Here is a 25533-nt window from a genome sequence, read left to right on the forward strand (position 1 = left end):
TAGAATTAAAATTATTTGCGAATTTAATAAAATTTTGAATTTCATTGATCAGGGTTGCATTCAATATTGTAGAGATTCTGCTATGTAGCACTGAGTGATATTGTTGGCTGTTTTCAAAACTACCTCTACCCTTTTTTATTGGGTAAATATGCGTCATTTTCATCAAATTGGGAAATTTTAAATTAACCATGAATTAGACTAAAACTTCAATTTACAGAGCCATTTTCAAAAGTCAAACCCTGCTTTAAAATAAGACCTTATTTTGTCAGTGATGATACATAAATAGACCCTCAAATCTGCAAATATAGTCATTTGAGGCATGAAAAATGTTTAAATGAGTGTTTTTCAGTTTCTAAGCATGCACAATTTCTACTGAGACAGCACTGTTTGGGGAAAAAATTGTCTTTTTTGGAATAATTTTAAGCCATTTTCTTTTCAAATTTATATTCTTCTCCAGGATAAAAAGACTTTATTCTCCACTAATTTAGGCAAAAAATATCACTGTCACTACATAGATTTTGGATATTGATTGTTGAGGTAGCCTAGCCGCTAAGTAGATCTGGATAGCCTGAAAAAATTCATGCTAATGAGAGAACCCAAAATGGTGTTAAATATGTTATTACTAATGACGTCATTTTGATAGGCTAGCTACATAGCATATTGTACAACAAAGATAGATATCTAAGATATAGTGGCTAAACTATCTGCTACAATATTGAACACAACCAAGGTAACTGCCCTTATCATACCTCCTACTTTGTCCTGATTGGTTGATGTGGGGGAAAAAAGGAACCAGTGTTCTGATTAGGATATTTAACCATCGAGTACTTCCATGATGCTGAAATTTGTAATCCTGATTTAAACAATTAAAAAAACATTGAACATTTTTATGAGTTTTCTTGTAATATGAAAAATTTCTAAATTTTCCTACAGGCAGATATTAAACCAGAGACAGATGGCTGCAATGGTCTGAAATATAACCTGACTACAGATATTATAGAATCTATTTTTAGAACATATCCAATGGGTAAGCATGAGAGAAAAACTAAAGACGCTAGTTTTAGACCAAAACTTTTATAACTTATAAATTTCCCTTCAATTTACATATGGCCTTATATCTGGAAAATAGAGTGAATGGTTCAGAACAGGAAAGATGTATAGGTACAAGTTAAAGGAAACAGAAATCAACAAGTCTTTTACTTTAGGGCTATTCAATTAAAATGTTTGTGGGAAGGTAGGAAGGGATTTAAAAAATATCCCTACAACCAAGAACCATTTTTTAGAATTTTTTTTAAATGGTAATAGAAGCATATAAAAGACCCACGCCCCACATTCAATAATTTAATTTCCCTTCCTACCCTCCCACTTGTCCCACATACATTTTAATGGAATAGCCCTTACAAAAAAAAGCATTTGAACTATACATGCTATAAGAGTAATGAAAAATTCATTGAACAGTAGATAAGTAGACTGACCTGATGAATACAAGCTTTGATAAAGTTCTCATTTTAAAAAAGGGGGAAAATATACCAGAGGGACATAAGTCATTAGTCAAAAATAAATTGACAAAGCCATGGCTAAAAAGGAGAAAAAGACCCACAAATAAAACAATAGTACACAAAACACAGCATTGAAAACTAGACTAGGCAACACGAACTCCACCATAAAGTAGGGGTGATCTAAGGTGCTATGGATGGGTAAGCAGATCCTGCTCCACATGTGGCACCCTTCATGTTGCTCATGTTTATACAAAACTGGTAATAAGTCTAATTCAGTAGGTTACATTGGTGAAAGGGGACAGGATGTGTGTAATAAACTCTGTAATGAATTGTTGTCTTATTCCCAAGTTTAATTAATTTGACCTCATATATATTGCAAGATTTTATGATTCTTTAATAAATTAATCAGGAAGGCACTTTATTTGTATGTCAAATATACTGTGGATTCCTTTTTCTTTTGTTGGATAACAATTTACGTTGATTTCGTGGGTACAGGAAAACAACGAAATTAAATATCCACGAACATGCAAGTTTTCCTTAATCCACGAAAATTGATACCCTCAAAAAAATTGAATCCACATTATGTATATAGATTATTTTTCAGTAAAGAAGAAACATCTAGAATATGTTCCGCATCAGTTGTCAGAAAGTGAATTCTGGACACGATTCTTCCAATCACATTATTTTCACAGAGACAGAACAAATATCAGCAAAGCTGAAATGTTCTCAGATTGTGCAAAAAATGACGAAAAAGGTAAGTTGTTAATAGAAGTGCAGTCCAGTTTGATAATTGTTTGTTGTTTAATATCATACAATTGAGAATGAAAAAGAGTAAAATCCAAAAAAACTGAACTTTGAAGAAAATGGAAAAAAAAACCTGTCATATGCCTGACTTGGTAAAGGCATTTTCTTATGTAGAAAATGGTGGATTAAATCTGGTTTTAAAGCTAGCAAAACATGTCTTTTGTATGACAAGACACATCAAATTCCATTATATTGACAATGATGTGTAAACAAAACAATAGGACATAATAGGTAAAAATGTTACATATAGGGGTGAATTTGTCAAAGAGATGACAACCTGACCAAAGAGCAGAAAACAGCAGAAGGCCACCAATGGGTCTTCAACACAGCAAGAAAATCTTGCACCCAGAGTCAGGGTACAGCTGTTACCTAAACAAAACTGTACTAGTTCTATAAAAAAAATAAACGTCACACTAGCTCCAAAACATCCCACCCTTTTGTTAATCATGTTATATTGACCAATGTTTTGATGATAAATGCATGAAATGACGAAAGTGAAGTATTCTGAAATTGCATGTTTTTTTGTTTTTTTTACAGAAATCTCTGATGAAATTGAGAAGAACGTGAGTGATCCATTGATAGATCTGGTGGCAGGGGCTGATGTGTCTCAAGGGGAAGTATGTATTTTGTCAAAAGAAAAAAACATTTTCTGTGGAGGATGTTCGTAATCTGTTTCAAAATGACTAGCTTTTTTGAAAAGACTCATAAATTGATAGTATATGACATGTATGATTAATGGAATTAGCAGAAAAAATTGATAACTGTGTCCTTGTCTTTGAGATTTTAGCCATTGAAAAATTGCCGGGGAAGACTCTCTGTAGATTTTAATTCATTTATGATTGTATCCTTTTTCTTTCAAAAACTATGACTATGAGAAAATAACAAGGATTTTATAAGACTTTTAAATATGGATTTTTTAAAACTATATGAAGAAAAATTGAAAACAAAAGTCGGGTTTAGGGGTTAAAATTTGGCAATACATTGATAAAACCACAGAGTTACGAACATCAGACAAAATTCCAATAACAAGATTAGCGAACATCCTTGACATGGTAAAGTGGGAAATTTTTTCAACAGTTAAGTTTTTTGATAGTTTTGCAATTTATCCAACATTGGATAGGGACATCTGGATTGATTGATTTTATAAGTAACTTTACAACATTAGATAGATATTTTTTTGGAGAGTACTGTGGATTCATTTATATTTTCCTGGATTGAGGAAAATTTGCATTTATTGTGGTTCCCAGGTAAACAAGAAATCCCTGACAATTGGTATCCAACAAATAATAATGAGGGGGGATAGGAGGGGTCCTGATCCCGAAATCCCGGACTTAAAAACATGAAATCCAGAGGTCCCGAATATAAAACATTAAAATCCCGCCATCCCGAAACTCGAAAAAACGAATTCCTGGAACCCAAAAGGGTCAATCCCGAAATCCCGAGTTTAAAAAACCTGATTCCGGAGTCCCGATAAAGGTCCTTCCCTCCCTCAATAATGAATCCACAGTAGTTTATTGGTCACAGAAGGTTTTTTTATTACAAGTTTGAAAATAGTGATACCTTATGCTCAGAAGTGCTCAAATCTCATTATTTGACTCTGGTCGTCCAAATGAAAAAAAAAATATGGGTCACTTCTTATTCAGCATGTTCAGAGAATCAAATTTTGGCATGATGCCTTAACTTTTGAATCAAGGAATTGATGGTATTACAGATATATGCAGTTGAAGAGAGAGAGACTGTCATTTTTATGCTTTGTATTTGTCTTTTCTAAAAGAAAAATGATTTGTTGAATTGGCCGTTTTAGAATCTAAAGAATCTTGGGTAATTTCATTGTTCGTACCCCGAAATGAAAATAACGTCACGTCATTGGTTAAATTTCCATTGTTTATGACATTTCTAACCAATCAGGACGTTTTGGTGTACACTTTCGAATATATTACCCAGATGCTTTAGATTCTGAAACGGCGAATTGACTTTTATGGAACACAGTTTCCTCTTATATGACACAAAATATTTTGAGTTTACTAGCAAAAGTTGATTTTCCATTGGGTACATGATATTTTCACCAACACTAGAAGCCAACCTATCAAAGAAAAGATATCAAGAAGCTGATGAAATTTACCAAATGCTAAAAATATTTCAACATTTAAAAAATCTATTTTTAGTACTGTGGATTCATTTATTTTTGTGGGTACCAATGTTTGTGGATTGAGTAAAACTTGACTTTTTGTAGATATTTGATTTCGGTGTTTTGCCAAAGTATTCATAAGTTCTTAAAGGATATTTATAATTTGTTGTACATTAGAACATTTGTAAAATTTGTGGTTCCTTGGTAACCACGAAATCCATGAAAATTGGTATCCAACGAAAAAAATTGAATCCACAGTAATCTTATACCATTTAATTGCTGTCTTATTGACATTTTTATATTTATATGTTTGTATTGCATTAATTAAAGTTCCATAAAAATAGATACAATGAAACAATCATTAAAAAAAGAGGTATAAATGTGTAATATTATTCGATCATGATTTTGATTTTAGCTTATGTTTACAAACATTTTCACAGGAATATGCAGATAAATCGTACAGAATTTGTTCAAAAGATATGATTTGCATTTCAATTAATCAAGAGACATCTGATTTAAGTATTCACACAGTGCAATTGCATTTTCACAGGAATATGCAGATAAGTTGTACAAAATTTGTTCAAAAGATACTCTTTTCATTTGGTTTAACAAAAAGATTTCAGTATTCACATGGTGTAATTCATATGAAAAACAACATTATATATTAAAAGAAAGATGGCAAATTGTACCATGTAAATGCACCTGCTAACATATTTTATATTGTAGGGATATGGTGGTTCATCAAGTGATCAAAAGTCCTTTAGTACAAATCACGCAAATTTAACAATGATACGAAGATTTAACCACCATTCAACGATGGTTTTAAAAGCTTGTGATATAAATAGTGAATCAACTAAAACCCTTGAAAGCTTAGGAACAAGTAACCCCACATTGACTAACGGAAACTCAAATACTTCAAATGGTGCTCATTCTTCAAAAGATTCTAGTGAACCTTTGACTAAAAAAGCCAAAATGCAGGAAAAAATAAATTATTCTGACCTTAAAGACACCAGTGAAACTTCTAGTGTAAATTTGAGATTACATAAAATGGAGGGATATTTACATGGACCTACCCCTGTCATGGCAACTAAATATACAACAAGTGAAGATGTGATAGCAGCGACACAAAATGTTACTCAGGAAATGCATAATTGGGTTCTGACCCTTTCTCAGGTAATTATCAATAGTGATAGAATGACCCTATATCAGTAAATTCTCGACATGCTCAATGGTGATTGGTTCATAGAATGACCCCTACCTCAGGTAAAGAGGATTGGTTGAAAGAAGTCAAATAAAAGAAGATAAAAATTTGAGAAGAAATTGTGCTTGAAAATGGGATCAGTCATAATTTAGCATGTTTAGATCTTGTTGTGTATTATGAAAAGTTTGGAAGAAAAAATTTCAGCTTTGTTTGAAAGAAAAGATTGTATTTGAAAAGCTTGTAATTTGAGTCTAAAATTTTTGTCTCGCCTTTACCATGTTTACCAAGTCAAAAAGTGAGACATAGGTATGCTGTTTCTGGCGTCGGTGGAGATGACGGTGACGGCTTCAACAATGTATTAGTTTGTGATTAGGTCTAGTTTATAGTGAACCACAAGCGGTAGGTCAATCATATTTGGTGTCCAGTTGTATAAGTATTGGCCAACTCATTTCCATGGTGATTATTTGGCCCTGCCCCCTCAGTCATTGTCTATTGACTTCGAAACTTTTGCTTATTTTACATGTATTAGTTTGTGATTAGGTCAGTGTATGGGGAACCACAAGTGGTAGGTCAATGATATTTGGTATGCAGATGTATAAGCATTAGCATATCTCATTTCCATGGAGATAATTTGGCTCCACCCCCTTAGTCATGGTCTATTGACTTTGAAAATTTTTGTAAGTTATCATGTATTAGTTTTTGTATTTAGATTTTGGAACAACTTATAATAAGTCAATGGTATTGGGTATGCAGTTGTATTAGCATTGGCACATCTCATTTACCATCAGTCAGGGGACTTACTGAAATAAGTGATTTTTAAATCACTTATTTGAGTAGCAAATTCGAGGTTTTGTCACAAATTGGGATTTTTTATTTTTTTCAATATTTTAAACACATAGGTTTAAATAACATCTTTTAATTAGTAAAATTAAAAAATATGAACTTTTGCTTCTTTTAAGTAGCAAGGTTTATGCCTTTGATGCTATCATTTACCTGAAAATTCTATTTTAGTTGAACAAATTATGCTATAATAATGGCTTTACATAATGAACTGATACTTTCTTAAAAGATTTTTCACAGCAGTGGGAGTATTTTTCCAGTGAAGTTCAAGGTTTCATCTTTCAGATTATGTAATAAATTCTACTGTTCGCGATAAAAATTTCACTGTTGGGGGTGTTGAAATTAGTGGGGGTTATTAAACAATGTTAAAAGAATGATACTTTATTTTGTGTACTTGAAGAAGTGATTTTTGGGAAGGAAATTGAGGTCTGATACTTAAACAAGTGATTTTTATGTCATTATCCTAGATTCAGTACAAGGTCATCACCTAAAATGACCTGGTCATCCTAGACAACACAGATGTTGGTTCTGATAAGTTTAGAAACATAATTAGTCCCTGGATCATTAGTATTCTGTATTAAAAGCTACACTAATATTAAATCACTACTTCTAGTGATTAATTTGTACTACTTAAATGGGTGATTTTTAAAGAAAGACAACTCTAACTTCCAACCTTTATGGAAATAATGTTACTTGAACCAGTGATTTAGAAAATCACTTGTTTAAGTAAGTCCCCTGACTGACCATGTTTACATGGAGATTGTTTAGCCATGTTACTCAGTCATGGTTCATTGACTTTGAATGTTTGCATAAATTGTGTAAGATGTTAAGGTATTTCTATTTTGATTTCAACATTTGCATAATCAAAATTACAAAAACATGAAAAAGGCGAGACATATCTCTGTGATAACAGTTTATTAAAAATTCTTATCCTCATTGAAAAATATAAGAACATGAGGAATAAAATGTTAGCTTTGTCTAAAAGATTTTTTTTTTAAATTGGAGTTGTTAATTTTTGTTATTCCATATTGGTATTATTAGCTCACCTGGCCCAAAGGGCCAAGTGAGCTTTTCTCATCACTTGGCGTCCGGCGTCCGGCGTCCGGCGTCCGGCGTCCGGCGTCGTTCGGCGTTAGCTTTTACAAAAATCTTCTCCTCTGAAACTACTGGGCCAAATCAAACCAAACTTGGCCACAATCATCATTGGGGTATCTAGTTTAAAAAATGTGTGGCGTGACCCGGTCATCCAACCGAGATGGCCGCCACAGCTAAAAATAGAACATAGGGGTAAAATGCAGTTTTTGGCTTATAACTCAAAAACCAAAGCATTTAGAGGAAATCTGACATGGGGGTAAAAATGTTTATCAGGTCAAGATCTATCTGCCCTGAAATTTTCAGATGAATCGGTTAACCTGTTGTTGGGTTGCTGCCCCTGAATTGGTAATTTTGAGGAAATTTTGCTGTTTTTGGTTATTATCTTGAATATTATTATAGATAGAGATAAACTGTAAACAGTAATAATGTTCAGCAAAGTTAGATTTACAAATAAGTCAACATGACCGAAATGGTCAGTTGACCCCTTTAGGAGTTATTGCCCTTTATAGTCAATTTTTAACCATTTTTCATAAATCTAAGTAATCTTTTACAAAAATCTTCTCCTCTGAAACTACTGAGTCAAATTAATCCAAACTTGGCCACAATCATCTTTGGGGTATCTAGTTTAAAAAATGTGTGGCGTGACCCGGTCAACCAACCAAGATGGCCGCCACGGCTAAAAATAGAACATAGGGGTGAAATGCAGTTTTTGGCTTATAACTCAAAAACCAAAGCATTTTGAGGAAATTTGACATGGGATAAAAATGTTTATCAGGTCAATATCTATCTGCCCTGAAATATTCAGATGAATTGGACAATCGGTTGTTGGCTTGCTGCCCTCCAATTGGTAATTTTTAAAGAAATTTTGCCGTTTTTGGTTATTATCTTGAATACTATTATAGATAGAGATAAACTGTAAACAGCAATAATGTTCAGCAAAGTAAGATCTACAAATAAGTCAACATGACCTAAATGGTCAATTGACCCCTTAAGGAGTTATTGCCCTTTATAGTCAATTTTTAACAATTTTCATTAATTCGGTAAATTTATGTAAATTTTTACCAAATATTTTTCTCTGTTACTAATGGGCGAGGTTCATTATAGATATAATTGTAAGAAGCAAGAACGTTCAGTAAAGTAAGAACTTCAAACACATCACCATCACCAAAATACAATTTTGTCATGAATCCATTTGTGTCCTTTGTTTAATATGCACATAGACCAAGGTGAGCGACACAGGCTCTAAAGAGCCTCTAGTTTTAGTAGGTTTCTCTATATGAATTGGATTTTGAATAAAAAAGCATATTCACCTGAGAAAGTGTTATTCACTGCGCTAAACGTCACACGCTTTTACATGCAACGTTATGTTAAAATGTTTCATGTAAAAAAATTTGGTATATGTTTGTCATCAAATACATTTCTTTCCTCGGAATATGGGATAAAACAATTACTGTTTTTTGTTTCGATAAATATGGGGTTTAATTGACTTTTGAAAAACTGATATTCTCTTTGGCCGTCGGCCTCAGTGAATATCAGTTTTTTAAAAGTCAATAAAACAACATATTTACCTCATCAAAAGACAGTAATTGTATATTATTCATATTGCATAAATAAAAGAAAGACTGTGAAATTGCTGTCAGAAGGTAAAACCTGGTTATTTATGTTTGAAAATTAAGAAGTGAAAAGTCATCTCTGTTTTAATGAAGTGCTTAAAAGGATTAGGTCCGGTAAGACCCCTTTTTAACCCCAAAATATAGCAGTTTTACAAAATTGTTAAATTACAGATTTTTAGTTATTTATTGGACAGAAGAATGCTTCTGCTACATAAATATGGGCTGTTTTTGACAATACAATGCACATATATCGTGTTGTAGCACAATAAGCAGATAAGTCATGCTAAATTACTGAAATCTTCAAAATTCTGGCATTTTAATTAAATTTTAGACAGTTTCCGTGTAAAACGAAAGTGACCGCATTCTTGTTCATCGTTAATATTGAAATGTAAGTTGTATTTTATGATAATACATAACATATCTAAAGATTTTGGATGAACACGGATGTGGCCACTTTCATTTTTGACAAAAAACATCTATAAAGTGACATTTTTCGGCATATTTGGTAGATTTTTAATATTTGAGCTTGAATTGGATGGTTTTTAATGACTAAATCAGTAAAAATCTTTCACATAAACTAATTGAATCAAGTGAAATAGACACTTAAGTGTTTAAAAAGTGGTCAAAATCTTTCACATAAACTAATTGAATCAAGTGAAATAGACACTTAAGTGTTTAAAAAGTGGTCAAAATCTTTCGTCAGATGAACCTGAAATTTGAGGCCAAAATCAGTCCTTACCGGACCTTCTTCTTAAAGCTATTTATCTATTATCTATCCTGAATATCAGTTTATCATCTAGTTAACAATGTGTAGTTTAAAAAATCTCAATGTTCTAATATCAAATGAATATAGATATTTTATTTATTTGTACATAATTTAAGGTTGTCTCTAGTGGTACAGCTGTCAGCGTACTGGGAGAATTGTCACCAGGGGGCAGTCTAATGCATGGAACTAGTCAACAACAATTGCAACGTAAGAATAACTAAAATTGATTTTGTTTGGGTATTGTGTTCAGGTAAAGTAAGACAAAATCATGTTGTTAAGGTAAAGTAAGACTGTTTTAAAAGTATGTCTTGGTCTTTAGAAAATCCATTCTATGACCAAGCAAACACTTATGTAAGGCACATTGCTACAAACTAGTTATTGGCAAAGGTTAGTTTACATCATTCTGTGTTATCTTATTGGACTATAGACCTTGTAGTTAATGCAAACAGTATATTTGTGCTTATTATGCCCCACCTACGATAGTAGAGGGGCATTATGTTTTCTGGTCTGTGTGTCAGTCTGTGCGTCCATTCGCTTCATGTTAAAGTTTTTGGTCAAGGTAGTTTTTGAAGAAGTTGAAGTCTAATCAACTTGAAACTTAGTACACATGTTCCCTATGATATGATCTTTCTAATTTTTATTCCAAATTAAAGTTTTGACCCCAACATGCCCAATTTCACGGTCCACTGAACATAGAAAATGATAGTGCGAGTGGGGCATCCATGTACTTGGGACACATTCTTGTTTTTTAAAATGCGCATTGACCTTAAATATTGCTGATACAACTATAGAAAACTAATACTTTGAAATGATGTTCAAATATGCACTGACTTCTTGATCTCCTTTAGTTTATATGTTTTGCTGTTTCATTGACAAAATGTGCAATGGATTTTCCCATAGGTGGTAATGGTAATGTTTTCTTCTGTAGCTCAGTCCGTATTGTAAACTTGGATATATGTATGATGTCTCATTTTGATGCTGAGACATTTTCACATGTGTGGTTAAATTTTTGGGGCACAAACAATGACAAAGTGTGATTCATTTTTCTGTAAATGAGCATACCCTGAAAATTCTTTTATGATGTGGCTCCTTTTGGTAAAAAACACTTTTTATGCCCCCACCTACGATAGTAAAGGGGCATTATGTTTTCTGGTCTGTGCGTCCGTTCGTCCATTTGTTCTTCCGTTTGTTCGTCTGTCCAGTTTCAGGTTAAAGTTTTTGGTCCGAGGTAGTTTTTGATGAAGTTGAAGTCCAATCAACATGAAACTTAGTATATATGTTCCTTATGATATGATCTTTCTAATTTTAATGTCAAATTAGAGTTCTGACCGCAATTTCACGGTCCACTGAACATAGAAAATGATAGTGCGAGTGGGGCATCCGTGTACTGGGGACACATTCTTGTTTTCAAATTCATTCTATGGTCCTCTCCTTCCTTAATCAACACTAATAATTAAGCTCAATCACTTGTTAAAAATAGAAACATGTCCATTATCACAACACAGAAAGTTTTTTTTATTTAGCACAACTTTTGAGTTCCTCAATTTGAGGCCCATTAGGGATCTTGACCCATATACTTTACATTTCCTTTTAGTTACATTGTCTGGTTGTAATGAGGAATTTAAACAGTGTTAAATCTGATGCCCTGTGTTCAGTAAGTATCATACTGTCAGCACCATAAGGGGTTAGACATCTATATACTAAGGGAGATAACCTAAGCTTGTAAATAAGTAATGTGTTTTTATGCCCCACCTATGATAGTAGAGGGGCATTGTGTTTTCTGGTCTGTGCATCTGTTTGTCTGTCTGTTCGTTCGTTCATTAGTTCATTCCTTTGTCCCGCTTCAGGTTAAAGTTTTTGGTAGAGGTAGTTTTTGATGAAATTGAAGTCCAATCAACTTGAAACATAGTACACATATGCATGTTCCCTATGATATGATCTTTCTAATTTTAATGCCAAATTAGATATTTAACTCCAATTTCACGTTCCACTGAACACAGAAAACGATAGTGCGTGTGGGGCATCGGTGTACTATGGACACATTCTTGTTATGAATTTTTCAGTTTGGTCTTTGTTCATAAAGCATTCATCTAAAACAGATTCAGGGCTTTTGTGGCTGATCGATCTGAGTAGTCTAGCCTGTCAATTTAAAAGCTGAACTTGTCAGTTCAAACCCCTTCATGTGGCAAGTATGTGAATGACTCCAATCTTAATAGATAAGGAATTGCCAGTTTTCTTGTCAAAGGTTTGGATTCTCTCCAGGCAGTCAGCCTCAATCATTACACGATATAGTAAATAGTGCTGGTTGTGCTGATAATGGTTTAAAACACAAAACTCAATCATTTCTGAAAAAACACAGGCAATTATACCACATCCTCTGATTTTTATATTAGAATATTCTATGCCATTAAGAAATTTAAATATATTATTATTATGAAAAAGGGATGACATAAACTCACTTATGAGTTTTATAAGTTATGTCACTTTATATATTTGTCTCTCCTTTTTAAAACTCTTTAGATGATCATAACAATGGTTAGGATCTGTCTTTCTACAACATACCCTGTTCTTCCATCAATAGAAATCTATGAAATTTTAACACAAGGTCTATGACCACAAATGGAAGGTTGGGATTGATTTTGGGAGTTTTGGTCCCAACAGTTTAGGAATTAGGGGCCAAAAAAGGGCCCAAATAAGCATTATTCTTGGTTTTCGCACAATAACTTTAGTATAAGTAAATAAAAATCAATGAAATTTAAACACAAGGTTTATGACCACAAAAGGAAGGTAAGGATTGATTTTGGGAGTTGAGGTCCCAACAGTTTAGGAATTAGGGGCCAAAAAGGGACCAAATAAGCATTTTTTCTTGGTTTTCGCACCATAACATTAGTATAAGTAAATAAAAATCTATGAAATTTAAACACAAGGTTTATGACCATAAAAGGAAGGTTGGGATTGATTTTGGGAGTTTTAATTCCAATGAATTAGGGGCCAAAAGGGGCAAAAATTAAACTTTGTTTGATTTTATCAAAAATTGAACTATTAGGGTTCACTGATATACCGAAACAACCGTGTATTTAGATTCTTAATTTTTGGTCCTGTTTTCAAATTGGTCTACATTAACATGATTAAGGTCCAAAGGGTCCAAAATTAAACTTAGTTTGATTTTAACAAAAATTGAATTCTTGGGGTTCTTTGACATGTTTGATATGCTGAATCTAAACGTGTACTTAGTTTTTGTCGAGCCTGCAACTTTTGTTGCTATGGCGGCGGCTGCTACGGCGGCGTTAGCTAACTTTTAAAAAGGTTTATATTTTAGAAGGGGAAAGACCTGGATGCTTCATACTTTGTATATAGATGCCTCATGTTACAAAGTTTCCGTCAGTTACATGTCCAATGTCCTTGACCTCATTTTCATGGTTCAGTGACCACTTGAAAAAAAAGTTCAGAATTTTTGTAATGTTGAATTCTCTCTTATTATAAGTAATAGGATAACTATATTTGGTATGTGCGTACCTTGCAAGGTCCTCATGCCTGTCAGACAGTTTTCACTTGACCTCGACCTCATTTCATGGATCAGTGAACAAGGTTAAGTTTTGGTGGTCAAGTCCATATCTCAGATACTATAAGCAATAGGGCTAGTATATTTGTTGTATGGAAGGACTGTAAGGTGTACATGTCCAACTGGCAGGTGTCATCTGACCTTGACCTCATTTTCATGGTTCAGCGGTTATAGTTAAGTTTTTATACGACCGCAAATTTTGAAAAAATTTCGTCGTATATTGCTATCACGTTGGCGTTGTCGTCGTCGTCGTTGTCGTCGTCGTCGTCCGAATACTTTTAGTTTTCGCACTCTAACTTTAGTAAAAGTGAATAGAAATCTATGAAATTTTAAAACAAGGTTTATGACCATAAAAGGAAGACTGGTATTGATTTTGGGAGTTTTGGTCCCAATATTTTAGGAATTAGGGGCCAAAAAGGGCCCAAATAAGCATTTTCTTGGTTTTCGCACTATAACTTTAGTTTAAGTTAATAGAAATCTATGAAATTTTGACACAAGGTTTATAACCACAAAAGAAAGGTTGGGATTGATTTTGGGAGTTTTGGTTTCAACAGTTTAGGAATTAGGGTCAAAAAAAGGGCCCAAATAAGCATTATTCTTGGTTTTCGCACAATAACTTTAGTTAAAGTAAATAGAAATCAATGAAATTTAAACACTATGTTTATGACCACAAAAGGAAGGTTGGTATTGATTTTGGGAGTTTCGGTCCCAACAGTTTAGGAATTAAGGGCCAAAAAGGGACCCAAATAAGCATTTTTATACGACCGCAAATTTTGAAAAAAATTTCGTCGTATATTGCTATCACGTTGGCGTCGTTGTCGTCGTCGTCGTCGTCGTCCGAATACTTTTAGTTTTCGGACTCTAACTTTAGTAAAAGTGAATAGAAACCTATGAAATTTTAACACAAGGTTTATGACCATAAAAGGAAGGCTGGTATTGATTTTGGGAGTTTTGGTCCCAACATTTTAGGAATAAGGGGCCAAAAAGGGCCCAAATAAGCATTTTCTTGGTTTTCGCACTATAACTTTAGTTTAAGTTAATAGAAATCTATGAAATTTTGACACAAGGTTTATGACCACAAAATAAAGGTTGGGATTGATTTTGGGAGTTTTATTTTCAACAGTTTAGGAATTAAGGGCCAAAAAAGGGCCCAAATAAGCATTATTCTTGGTATTCGCACAATAACTTTAGTTAAAGTAAATAGAAATCAATGAAATTTAAACACAATGTTTATGACCACAAAAGAAAGGTTGGTATTGATTTTGGGAGTTTCGGTCCCAACAGTTTAGGAATTAGGGGCCAAAAAGGGACCCAAATAAGCATTTTTCTTGGTTTTCGCACCATAGCATTAGTATAAGTAAATAGAAATCTATGAAATTTAAACACAAGGTTTATGACTATAAAAGGAAGGTTGGTATTGATTTTGGAAGTTTTGGTCCCAACAGTTAAGGAAAAAGGGGCCCAAAGGGTCCAAAATTAAACTTTGTTTGATTTCATCAAAATTGAATATTTGGGGTTCTTTAATATGCCGAATCTAACTGTGTATGTAGATTCTTAATTTTTGGTCCCATTTTCAAATTGGTCTACATTAAGGTCCAAAGGGTCCAAAATTAAACTTTTAGTTTGATTTTAACAAAAATTGAAACCTTGGGGTTCTTTGATATGCTGAATCTAAAAATGTACTTAGATTTTTGATTATTGGCCCAGTTTTCAAGTTGGCCCAAATCGGGGTCCAAAATTAAACATTGTTTGATTTCATCAAAAATTGAATAATTGGGGTTCTTTGATATGCCAAATCTAACTGTGTATGTAGATTCTTAATTTTTGGTCCAGTTTTAAAATTGGTCTAAATTAAAGTGCAAAGGGTCCAAAATTAAACTAAGTTTGATTTTAACAAAAATTAAATTCTTGGGCCTCTTTGATATGCTGAATCTAAACATTTACTTAGATTTTTGATTATGGGCCCAGTTTTCAAGTTGGTCCAAATCAGGATCTAAAATTATTATATTAAGTATTGTGCAATAGCAAGTCTTTTCAATTGCACAGTATTGTGCAATGGCAAGAAATATCTAATTTCACAATATTGTGAAATAGCAATTTTTTTTTAATTAAGAGTTATCTTTCTTTGTCCAGTATAGTAAGCGAGAAATATCTGCAAGAATTTTTTTTAATTGGAGTTATCTTTCTTTGTCCAGAATCAACTTAAATCTTTGTTATATACAATATACAATGTATATTCACTTTTTACTACCAACTGATAAATTTAAATAATCTTTACCATTCAGTGATAACAAGCAGTTTTTTTACATCATGTATTTAAATGAGTAGTAATTGTTGCAAACTCCATTAGAATATTTTAATTGAAATTAGTTTTGGAATAAGGGAAAGGGGGATGTGATTAAAAAATTGGGTTCAATTTTTCTCATTTGAAATTTCATAAATAAAAAGAAAATTTCTTCAAACATTTTTTTGAGAGGATTAATATTCAACAGCATAGTGAATTGCTCTAAGAGAAAACAAAAATTTTAAGTTCATTTGAATACATTCATTCTGTGTCAGAAACCTATGCTGTGTCAACTATTTAATCACAATCCAAATTTAGAGCAGAATCCAGCTTGAATGTTGTGTCCATACTTGCCCCAACTGTTCAGGGTTCAACCTCTGCGGTCGTATAAAGCTATGCCCTGCGGAGCATCTGGTTGTGTTTTGGTCTGTTTTTCTCATACTTTATGCAATAGGTCCTTATATTTGTTGTATGGAATGATTGTAAGGTGTACATGTCTAGCGGGCAGATGTCATCTGACCTTGATCTCATTTTCATGGTTCAGTGGTCAAAGTTAAGTTTTTAAGTTTTGGTCTTTTTATCTAATATTATATGCCAAAGGTCAACTATATTTGGTGTATGGAAATATATTATGATCTATATGTCAGTCCCGCAGGTTTTATTTGACCATGAGCTCAATTTCACGGTTCATTGCACAGTGTTAAGTTTTTGTGTTTTGGTCTATTTTTCTTAAACTATAAGTAATAGGTCAACTATATTTGTTGTATGGAAGCATTGTTAGCTGTACATGTCTGCCTGGCATGGTTCATCTGACCTTGACCTCTTTTTCATGGTTCATTGGTCTTTGTTTAGCTATCTTGGTTAATGTTTAGTTTATGTGACAGTTGTAATAAAGCTTTATACTTAGGACTATCAACATAATATCAATGATTAGTAAAGAAGGTGAGACATTTCAGTGTGTGCACTCTTGTTTTATTATGGGCCCAGTTTTCAAGTTGGTCCAAATCGGGGTCCAAAATTAAACTTTGTTTGATTTCAACAAAAATTCAATATATTGGGTTCTTCAATATGCTGAATCTAACCATGTATTTAGATTTTTAATATTTAGGACTGGTTATCAAATTGGTTCACATTGAGATCTAAAGGGTCCAAAATTGAATTTTGTTTGATTTCATCAAAAATTGAATTCTTGGGGTTCTTTGATATGATGAATCTAACCATGTATTTAGATTTTGGATATTGGAATACCACAAAGGGATGGTAAGAATTGTCTTTGGGAGTTATGGCTCAAACCGTAACAAGGTGCATAAAAGGGGGGGAAAGGGTTTCCAGGTAAATGGACAATTACTTAAGTACAAATTACTACAAAACATAATTTAAAAGCAGTGTAAGGTTGGTAATTGAAACTCATTTTAATATCTCACCTAAACTTCTCTTGTTTGATTTCAACAAAAATTCAATATATTGGGTTCTTCAATATGCTGAATCTAACCATGTATTTAGATTTTTAATATTTAGGACTGGTTATCAAATTGGTTCACATTGAGATCTAAAGGGTCCAAAATTGAATTTTGTTTGATTTCATCAAAAATTGAATTCTTGGGGTTCTTTGATATGATGAATCTAACCATGTATTTAGATTTTGGATATTGGAATACCACAAAGGGATGGTAAGAATTGTCTTTGGGAGTTATGGCTCAAACCGTAACAAGGTGCATAAAAGGGGGGGAAAGGGTTTCCAGGTAAATGGACAATTACTTAAGTACAAATTACTACAAAACATAATTTAAAAGCAGTGTAAGGTTGGTAATTGAAACTCATTTTAATATCTCACCTAAACTTCTCTTAAGTTATGAATATTGGAAATTTGCCAAAAACTTTATTATTAATAAATTCCATTGGAAATTTGCCAAAAACTTAAGTTTAATGAACTTCATTGAAAATTTGCCAATATAAAATGTTGCATTGGAGTTATCTTTCTTTGTCCAGAATAGTACTTAAATCAACTTAAATCATGACTGTATGACATTTTATATTTTATGATGTGTTTGAATGAGTAGTTATTGTTGAAAGCTCCATAAGAAATATGAATTGAGATCATTTTTGGAATAAGGGCATGAAGGGAAATGGGGAAGTGAAAAAATATGGTGGGGTTCAATTTTTCTTATTTCAGATTTCAGAAATGAAAAAGAAAATTTCTTCAAATATCAAAGGATTAATATTCAACAGCATACTGAATTGCTCAAAAGCAAAAAAAACTTTTTAAGTTCATTAGACCACATTCATTCTGTGTCAGAAACCTATGCTGTGTCAACTATTAATCACAATCCAAATTCAGAGCTGTATCCAGTTTGAATGTTGTGTCCATACTAGCCCCAACCGTTCAGTGTTCGACCTCTGCGGTCGTATAAAGCTGCGCCCTGCAGAGCATCTGGTTAATCCATGAATTAGAATTTTAAATTAACAATTTTCGTATATATTTCTTAGCTATGAAGAAATTTATCCCTTGAAAATAGGCGGACAAATATACTGTAAGGTATGTTTTATGTATTTAACATTATAATTATAATTACCATGACTACAAGAAAATTGGTTTTTACAAGAAACTCTTTTCATATTTTTTTTTACAGATATGGTGCCAGAAGAAATGCAAGAAGAATTAAAAACACAGTATAATGCATTACTCGAATTATTACGGCATTTCTGGGCCTGTTTTCCTGTACAGAGTAAATCATTAGAAGAAAAGGTAGTTATGGGAATCAGTTCAGTAACAATATACTGTTGCTTCATTATTAATCTTTGGATACCAATTTTCGTGGATATACATAAACCAGGTATTTGTCTAGAGGGGTGTTTAAGGACTTAAAAAAAAAATTGAGAAACCAAATATCTACAAAAATACCATTTTTATACGCCCGTCAAAATTTTGACGGGACGTATTATGGTATACAAATGTCCGGTGTCCGTCCGTCCGTCTGTCTGTCCGGCATAAACATGTCGCACCGCAACTTGAGAACGACTTATCTAAATTTCATGAAACTTAATATAGTTGTTTTTTATGATGGTCAAATGATCTGTATACTTTTTGGTGAAAATAAGGTTAAAACTTTTTGAGTTACGGCACTTTGTAACTAAAACAGGGGTGTGTTTTTTCACATGTCGCACTGTATCTCAAAAAAGATTCTTGATGATGGCTTAAAACTTTAAACACTTCTTAGTTATATTAATCTAAAGATCTGTATACTTTTTGGTGATGATTCAAAATTTCATTTTTGAGTTATTGAGTATTTTGTAAAAAAGGGGGAGGTTTTTATACGCCCGTCAAAATTTTGACGTGACGTTTTATGGTATACAAATGTCCGGTGTCTGTCTGTCTGTCCGTCCGTCTGTCTGTCCGGCATAAACATGTCGCACCGCAACTTGAGAACGACTTATCTAAATTTCATGAAACTTAATATAGTTGTTTTTTATGATGGTCAAATGATCTGTATACTTTTTGGTGAAAATAAGATTTAAACTTTTTGAGTTACGGCACTTTGTAACTAAAATAGGGGTGTGTTTTTTTTCACATGTCGCACCGTATCTCAAAAACGATTCTTGATTATTGCTTAAAACTTTACACACTTCTTAGTTATATTAATCTTAATATCTGTATACGTTTTGGTGATGATTCAAAATTTCATTTTTGAGTTATTGAGTATTTTGTAAAACAGGGGTGTGTTTTTTCACATGTCGCACCGTATCTCAAAAAAGATTCTTGATGATGGCTTAAAACTTTAAACACTTCTTAGTTATATTAATCTAAAGATCTGTATACTTTTTGGTGATGATTCAAAATTTCATTTTTGAGTTATTGAGTATTTTGTAAAAAAGGGGGAGGTTTTTATACGCCCGTCAAAATTTTGACGGGACGTTTTATGGTATACAAATGTCCGGTGTCCGTCTGTCTGTCCGTCTGTCTGTCTGTCCGGCATAAACATGTCGCACCGCAACTTGAGAACGACTTATCTAAATTTCATGAAACTTAATATAGTTGTTTTTTATGATGGTCAAATGATCTGTATACTTTTTGGTGAAAATAAGATTAAAACTTTTTGAGTTACGGCACTTTGTAACTAAAACAGGGGTGTGTTTTTTCACATGTCGCACTGTATCTCAAAAAAGATTCTTGATGATGGCTTAAAACTTTAAACACTTCTTAGTTATATTAATCTAAAGATCTGTATACTTTTTGGTGATGATTCAAAATTTCATTTTTGAGTTATTGAGTATTTTGTAAAAAAGGGGGAGGTTTTTATACACCCGTCAAAATTTTGACGGGACGTTTTATGGTATACAAATGTCCGGTGTCGGTCTGTCTGTCCGTCCGTCTGTCTGTCCGGCATAAACATGTCGCACCGCAACTTGAGAACGACTTATCTAAATTTCATGAAACTTAATATAGTTGTTTTTTTATGATGGTCAAATGATCTGTATACTTTTTGGTGAAAATAAGATTAAAACTTTTTGAGTTACGGCACTTTGTAACTAAAACAGGGGTGTGTTTTTTCACATGTCGCACTGTATCTCAAAAAAGATTCTTGATGATGGCTTAAAACTTTAAACACTTCTTAGTTATATTAATCTAAAGATCTGTATACTTTTTGGTGATGATTCAAAATTTCATTTTTGAGTTATTGAGTATTTTGTAAAAAAGGGGGAGGTTTTTATACGCCCGTCAAAATTTTGACGGGACGTTTTATGGTATACAAATGTCCGGTGTCCGTCTGTCTGTCCGTCCGTCTGTCTGTCCGGCATAAACATGTCGCACCGCAACTTGAGAACGACTTATCTAAATTTCATGAAACTTAATATAGTTGTTTTTTATGATGGTCAAATGATCTGTATACTTTTTGGTGAAAATAAGATTTAAACTTTTTGAGTTACGGCACTTTGTAACTAAAACAGGGGTGTGTTTTTTTTCACATGTCGCACCGTATCTCAAAAACGATTCTTGATTATTGCTTAAAACTTTACACACTTCTTAGTTATATTAATCTTAATATCTGTATACGTTTTGGTGATGATTCAAAATTTCATTTTTGAGTTATTGAGTATTTTGTAAAAAAGGGGGAGGGTTTTTTACATGTCGCACCGTATCTCAAAAACGATTCATGATTATTGCTTTAAACTTTACACACTTCTTTGTTATATTAATCTAAAGATCTGTATACTTTTTGGTGATGATTCAAAATTTCATTTTTGAGTAATTGAGTATTTTGTAAAAAAGGGGGAGGGGGTTTTAAAATTGAGTATTTTGTAAAAAAGGGGGAGTTTTTTTTTTACATGTGCCGTATCTCAAATACAATTTATGATTATTGCTTAAAACTTTACACACTTCTTTGTTATATTAATCTTAAGATCTGTATACTTTTTGGTGATGACTCAAATTTTATTTTTGAGTTATTGAGTATTTTGTAAAAAAGGGGAGGTTGTTTTTTTTACATGTCGCGCCGTATCTCAAAAACAATTTATGATTATTGCTTGAAACTGTACACACTTCTTTGTTATATTAATCTAAAGATCTGTATACTTTTTGGTTTGATTCAAAATTTTATTTTAGTGATATTTGTAAAAAAAAACCAGGGTGGGGGGGTTTCACATGTCCCGCCGTGTCTCAAAAGCAATAAATGGTAATTGCTTAAAACTTTCTCAGAAATTATTTCTGATTATTGCATAAAACTTCCACACAAGATGTCGGGCGTATCATGCGCTCATGGCGCAGCTGTTTATTTCTAAATCCATGAAAATTGGTACCATGTAAAAAAAATAGATCTATCGTATGTGTCTGACAATATCAATGCATGCTTCACATGTTTATATACATCTGTTTGTATGACCTCTTTTGGCTTAATAAAATAAAATGTAACTTCAGACATTACAAACTTAATGTTTAAGTTTTAATTAGAATCTAATAATAGAAAGCCGTGAAATTTGTTTTCATAATGTGGAAAAAATCTGAAAGCAATGAAAGATTGTGTCTATTTGATTATTCTCTTTTTATGCTGGCTGATATTGTCACTGAGCAAGTATCTATCAGTCAGGGGACTTTAATACTTAAATAAGTGATTTTTAAATCACTTATTTAAGTAGCAAGTTTGAAGTTTTGTCACACAAATTGTGATTTTGTAGTTTTACCAAAATTTTAAACACATAGGTTCAAACAATATATTTTCATTAGTAAAATTTAAAAAATTACCTTTTTGCTTCTTTTAAGTAGCAAGGTTTGTGCCTTTAATGCTATCATTTAGCTGCAAATTCTATTTTAGTTGAAACAAGAATGTGTCTCCAGTACACGGATGCCACACTTGCACTATCGTTTTCTATGTTCTATGGACTGTGAAATTGGGGTCAGAACTCTAATTTGGCATTAAAATTAGAAGGATCATATCATAAGGAACATGTATACTAAGTTTCAGGTTGATTGGAATTCAACTTCATCAAAAACTACCTTGACCAAAACTTTAACCTAAAGCGGGATAGACGAACAAACGAACAGACGGACAGATGAACGGACAGACGGACGGATGAACGGACAGACGGACAAACGGACGCACAGACCAGAAAACATAATGCCCCTCTACTATTGTAGGTGGGGCATAAAAATGCTTTGATAATGGCTTTACATAATGAACTGATACTTTCTTAAAAGATTTTTCCCAGCAGTTGGAGTATTTTTCCTGTGAAGTTCAAGGTTTCATCTTTCAGATTATGTAATAAAATTCTACTGTTCGCGATAAAAATTTCACTGTTCAGGGGTGTTGAAATTAGTTGGGGTTATTAAAGTAATGATACTTAAAGAAGTGATTTTTTGGCAGGAAATTGAGGTATGATATGTAAACAAGTGATTTTTATGTCATTATCCTAGATTCAGTACAAGGCCATCACCTGAAATGACCTGGTCATCCTATCACCACAGATGTTTGTTCTGATAATTTTAGAAACATAATTAGTAACTGGATCATTAGTTATCTATATTTAAAGTTACAATAAAATTAAATCAAATCTTCTAGTGTTTAATCTGTTCTTCTTAGAAAGGTGATTATTAAAGAAAGACAACTCTTACTCCCAACCTTTGTGGAAATAATGTTACTTAAATCAGTGATTTAGAAAATCATTCTTTAAGTAAGTCCCCTGACTGTCTATAGAAGTTTTGATAAATTGATACAATGTACCATTAAACAGAATTATTTTGATATATACAAGATGTGTGTTTTGACTATAGTTGTCTTTCAGTGGTCCTCTAAGGTCAAAATATTTGTAAATACAAATTTTTAAGATGGATATATCTGAAAAGGACCCATTGGTTTACCCAAACAGGGAGCTGTGTATGAAGCAAGCAGATATGTCTCTTAATTCTTAATGAGCTTCAATTGTTTTTCTAATTGTCAGAGGTGACAAATGGATTGTGTATGAACTTTCTTAAAATTTATACAGATAATTTTACTAATGCTTGAAATTTCAGGTTGTTCGAATGAAAAGCACACTTGAGAAATTTCAAATGGCTAAATTACAACCTTTGAAAGAAAATATACAACAGTACCATTATGCATTGAATGTAAGTAATTTAAGGAATGTATTGATATATTAATGTATAAGGTTTTTTCTTGTTCACTAATATATTTTAAACATATCGGTTGGATATGACATTTTCTTTGCAATTTTTCGTTGGAAGTACAAACAATAGCTTTTCGAAATATGTTATCAGGCTTCATGTCAGCATGTTATACTGTGTTACATGGTTTTAGATATAAAGATCATCAATTTTCTGTCTACTGCATGCTTACATATTGTTCTAAAACATGCAGGCCATGTAAGAAATTTTGTCACATTTTTTTTGGGACTGGTATACATCGAGTGATCATGCTTGACAGTTGATGTGTTTCTGATTCTCTTCTTTTTAATTTCTCGAGAACCATAAACTTAAAAGGGGGTATCATAAGTGTGCAATAGCTTCTTGAGAAACCCAAATTGAACAGGTTTAAATGATTTTGCACCAACCCAGTAGTCAACACTTTGGTGTTGACATGAATATTAATTATGTGGTCATTTTTATAAATTTCCTGTTTACAAAACTTTGAAATTTTCGAAAAACTAAGGATTTTCTTATCCCAGGCCTAGAATACCTTAACCGTATTTGGCACAACTTTTTGGAATTTTGGATCCTCAATGCTCTTTAACTTTGTATACTTGTTTGGCTTTATAAATATTTTGATATGAGTGTCACTGATGAGTCTTATGTAGATGAAACGCGCGTCTGGCATACTAAATTATAATTCTGGTACCTTTTATAACTATTTGACTTATTTTCCTGTAAAAATTGTCAATATACATTGCTTTAAATTACAAAATAAAACAGTAAGATTGAAATTTTAATTATATATTTTAACACTGCATTATGTGGAGACAGTTGTTTTTCATTTTCAAAAATTATGATGGCTTGCCAGTATTTTGATATACTTAAAATTTAACTGTCTCAGAGTGGTGAAATATCTTATTGAACCAATTGCAGTCATGAAATCTATTTCTCTAATGACAAACATTGTTTTCCTATTTTAATGGGTCTTTAAAAGAATAAATTATAAAACAATTGGATAAATCCTATTTATTTTATTTTATACTTGTTTTTTTTATCTTTCAGCTCACTGGTCATATGGAGGAATTGTTGAGTGCGGCATTCAGTAAATTTGACAATTGGCAGATGAGGAAAATGTCAAAGAAGTCTTGATATTAAATAAAATATAGTTTCTAATTCTTTTTATCATTTACAACATGTACAAATTTGATAATGTGGTAGATGTACAGTATGATAAAGAAGGCATTTTTATATGTAAGAAAACAGTAAAATTACCAAAATACTGAACTCCAAGGAAAATTCAAAACGGAAAGTCCCTTATCAAATAGCAAAATCAGATGATTAAACACATCAAAGGCATGGAAGGGAAATGTGTATATACAAATGCTGTTAATAGAGTGCATATGAATAGAAGTGTATGAAGAGTATAATGCAATGAGATACACCAGACTCCTCCTGCTCTTAAATACAGGTGAGTATGCTGATCCTAAAAAAATTTAATTTACAAGTTTGGTAAAATTCTAGGTTCTCTCATTCTTCATGTGTGCTTCAAAATTCAGCTTTATTGAAGCTTAATTAACCCACTGCATTTGTCAAGAACCTGTTGTTTAGTGGTTTTCTTTTAGTAATGTGGTTCATGAGTATTTCTGTGTCTCGTTTTTTATATAGAGTAGAGTTCAAATTGTCCCACACTGGTGATTTTTGGGTCCTTAATAGCTTAATGTTCAGTCTGAGTCAAAGCTCTCTGTTGTAGGCTGATAATTGTTTACTTTTTACACATTGTGAGTTTGCTGGAGAGTAGTCTCTTTGGCACTCATACCACAGTTTCTTATTTATAGATATTTTTCTCCATTCAACTTGTCATATAAAAATTTAAGAATATGTGATATGATTGGTTTCATTTGTGAGTCTGCAGAAATATTTTAAATAACATTGGAATGATCATTAACTATACATTTTTTTAAACATATTTATTCATTTTTTCATTTTTATATGATTCATAATGATAGAAAACTAACAGATTGATAGACATGACTTTTAATGATGTACATTATGACTAATAAACAGTTAACATACTTTAAATATGTCATTCAAATTACCAAAATATAAACTGAAAAAGAACAGAT

At 32.4% G+C, this 25533-nt stretch overlaps 1 protein-coding gene across 1 annotated transcript in view; it reads left to right on the forward strand.

The window, feature by feature from the left end:
- LOC134701641 (general transcription factor IIH subunit 1-like) overlaps positions 1 to 24583 on the forward strand; it is a 32510-nt gene extending 7927 nt beyond the window's left edge. Inside the window, exons 6-13 of the mRNA XM_063562774.1 lie at positions 934 to 1027; positions 2104 to 2253; positions 2841 to 2920; positions 5158 to 5604; positions 10063 to 10153; positions 18423 to 18538; positions 23297 to 23389; positions 24473 to 24583. Coding sequence (XP_063418844.1) covers positions 934 to 1027; positions 2104 to 2253; positions 2841 to 2920; positions 5158 to 5604; positions 10063 to 10153; positions 18423 to 18538; positions 23297 to 23389; positions 24473 to 24559 — 1158 coding nt within the window. The 3' untranslated portion in view covers positions 24560 to 24583. The remainder of the gene's footprint in view (positions 1 to 933; positions 1028 to 2103; positions 2254 to 2840; positions 2921 to 5157; positions 5605 to 10062; positions 10154 to 18422; positions 18539 to 23296; positions 23390 to 24472) is intronic.
- Positions 24584 to 25533: the final 950 nt, after the last annotated feature.

This window comes from Mytilus trossulus, unplaced genomic scaffold, assembly GCF_036588685.1.
Source record: "Mytilus trossulus isolate FHL-02 unplaced genomic scaffold, PNRI_Mtr1.1.1.hap1 h1tg000247l__unscaffolded, whole genome shotgun sequence".
NCBI classification, from domain to species: domain Eukaryota; kingdom Metazoa; phylum Mollusca; class Bivalvia; order Mytilida; family Mytilidae; genus Mytilus; species Mytilus trossulus.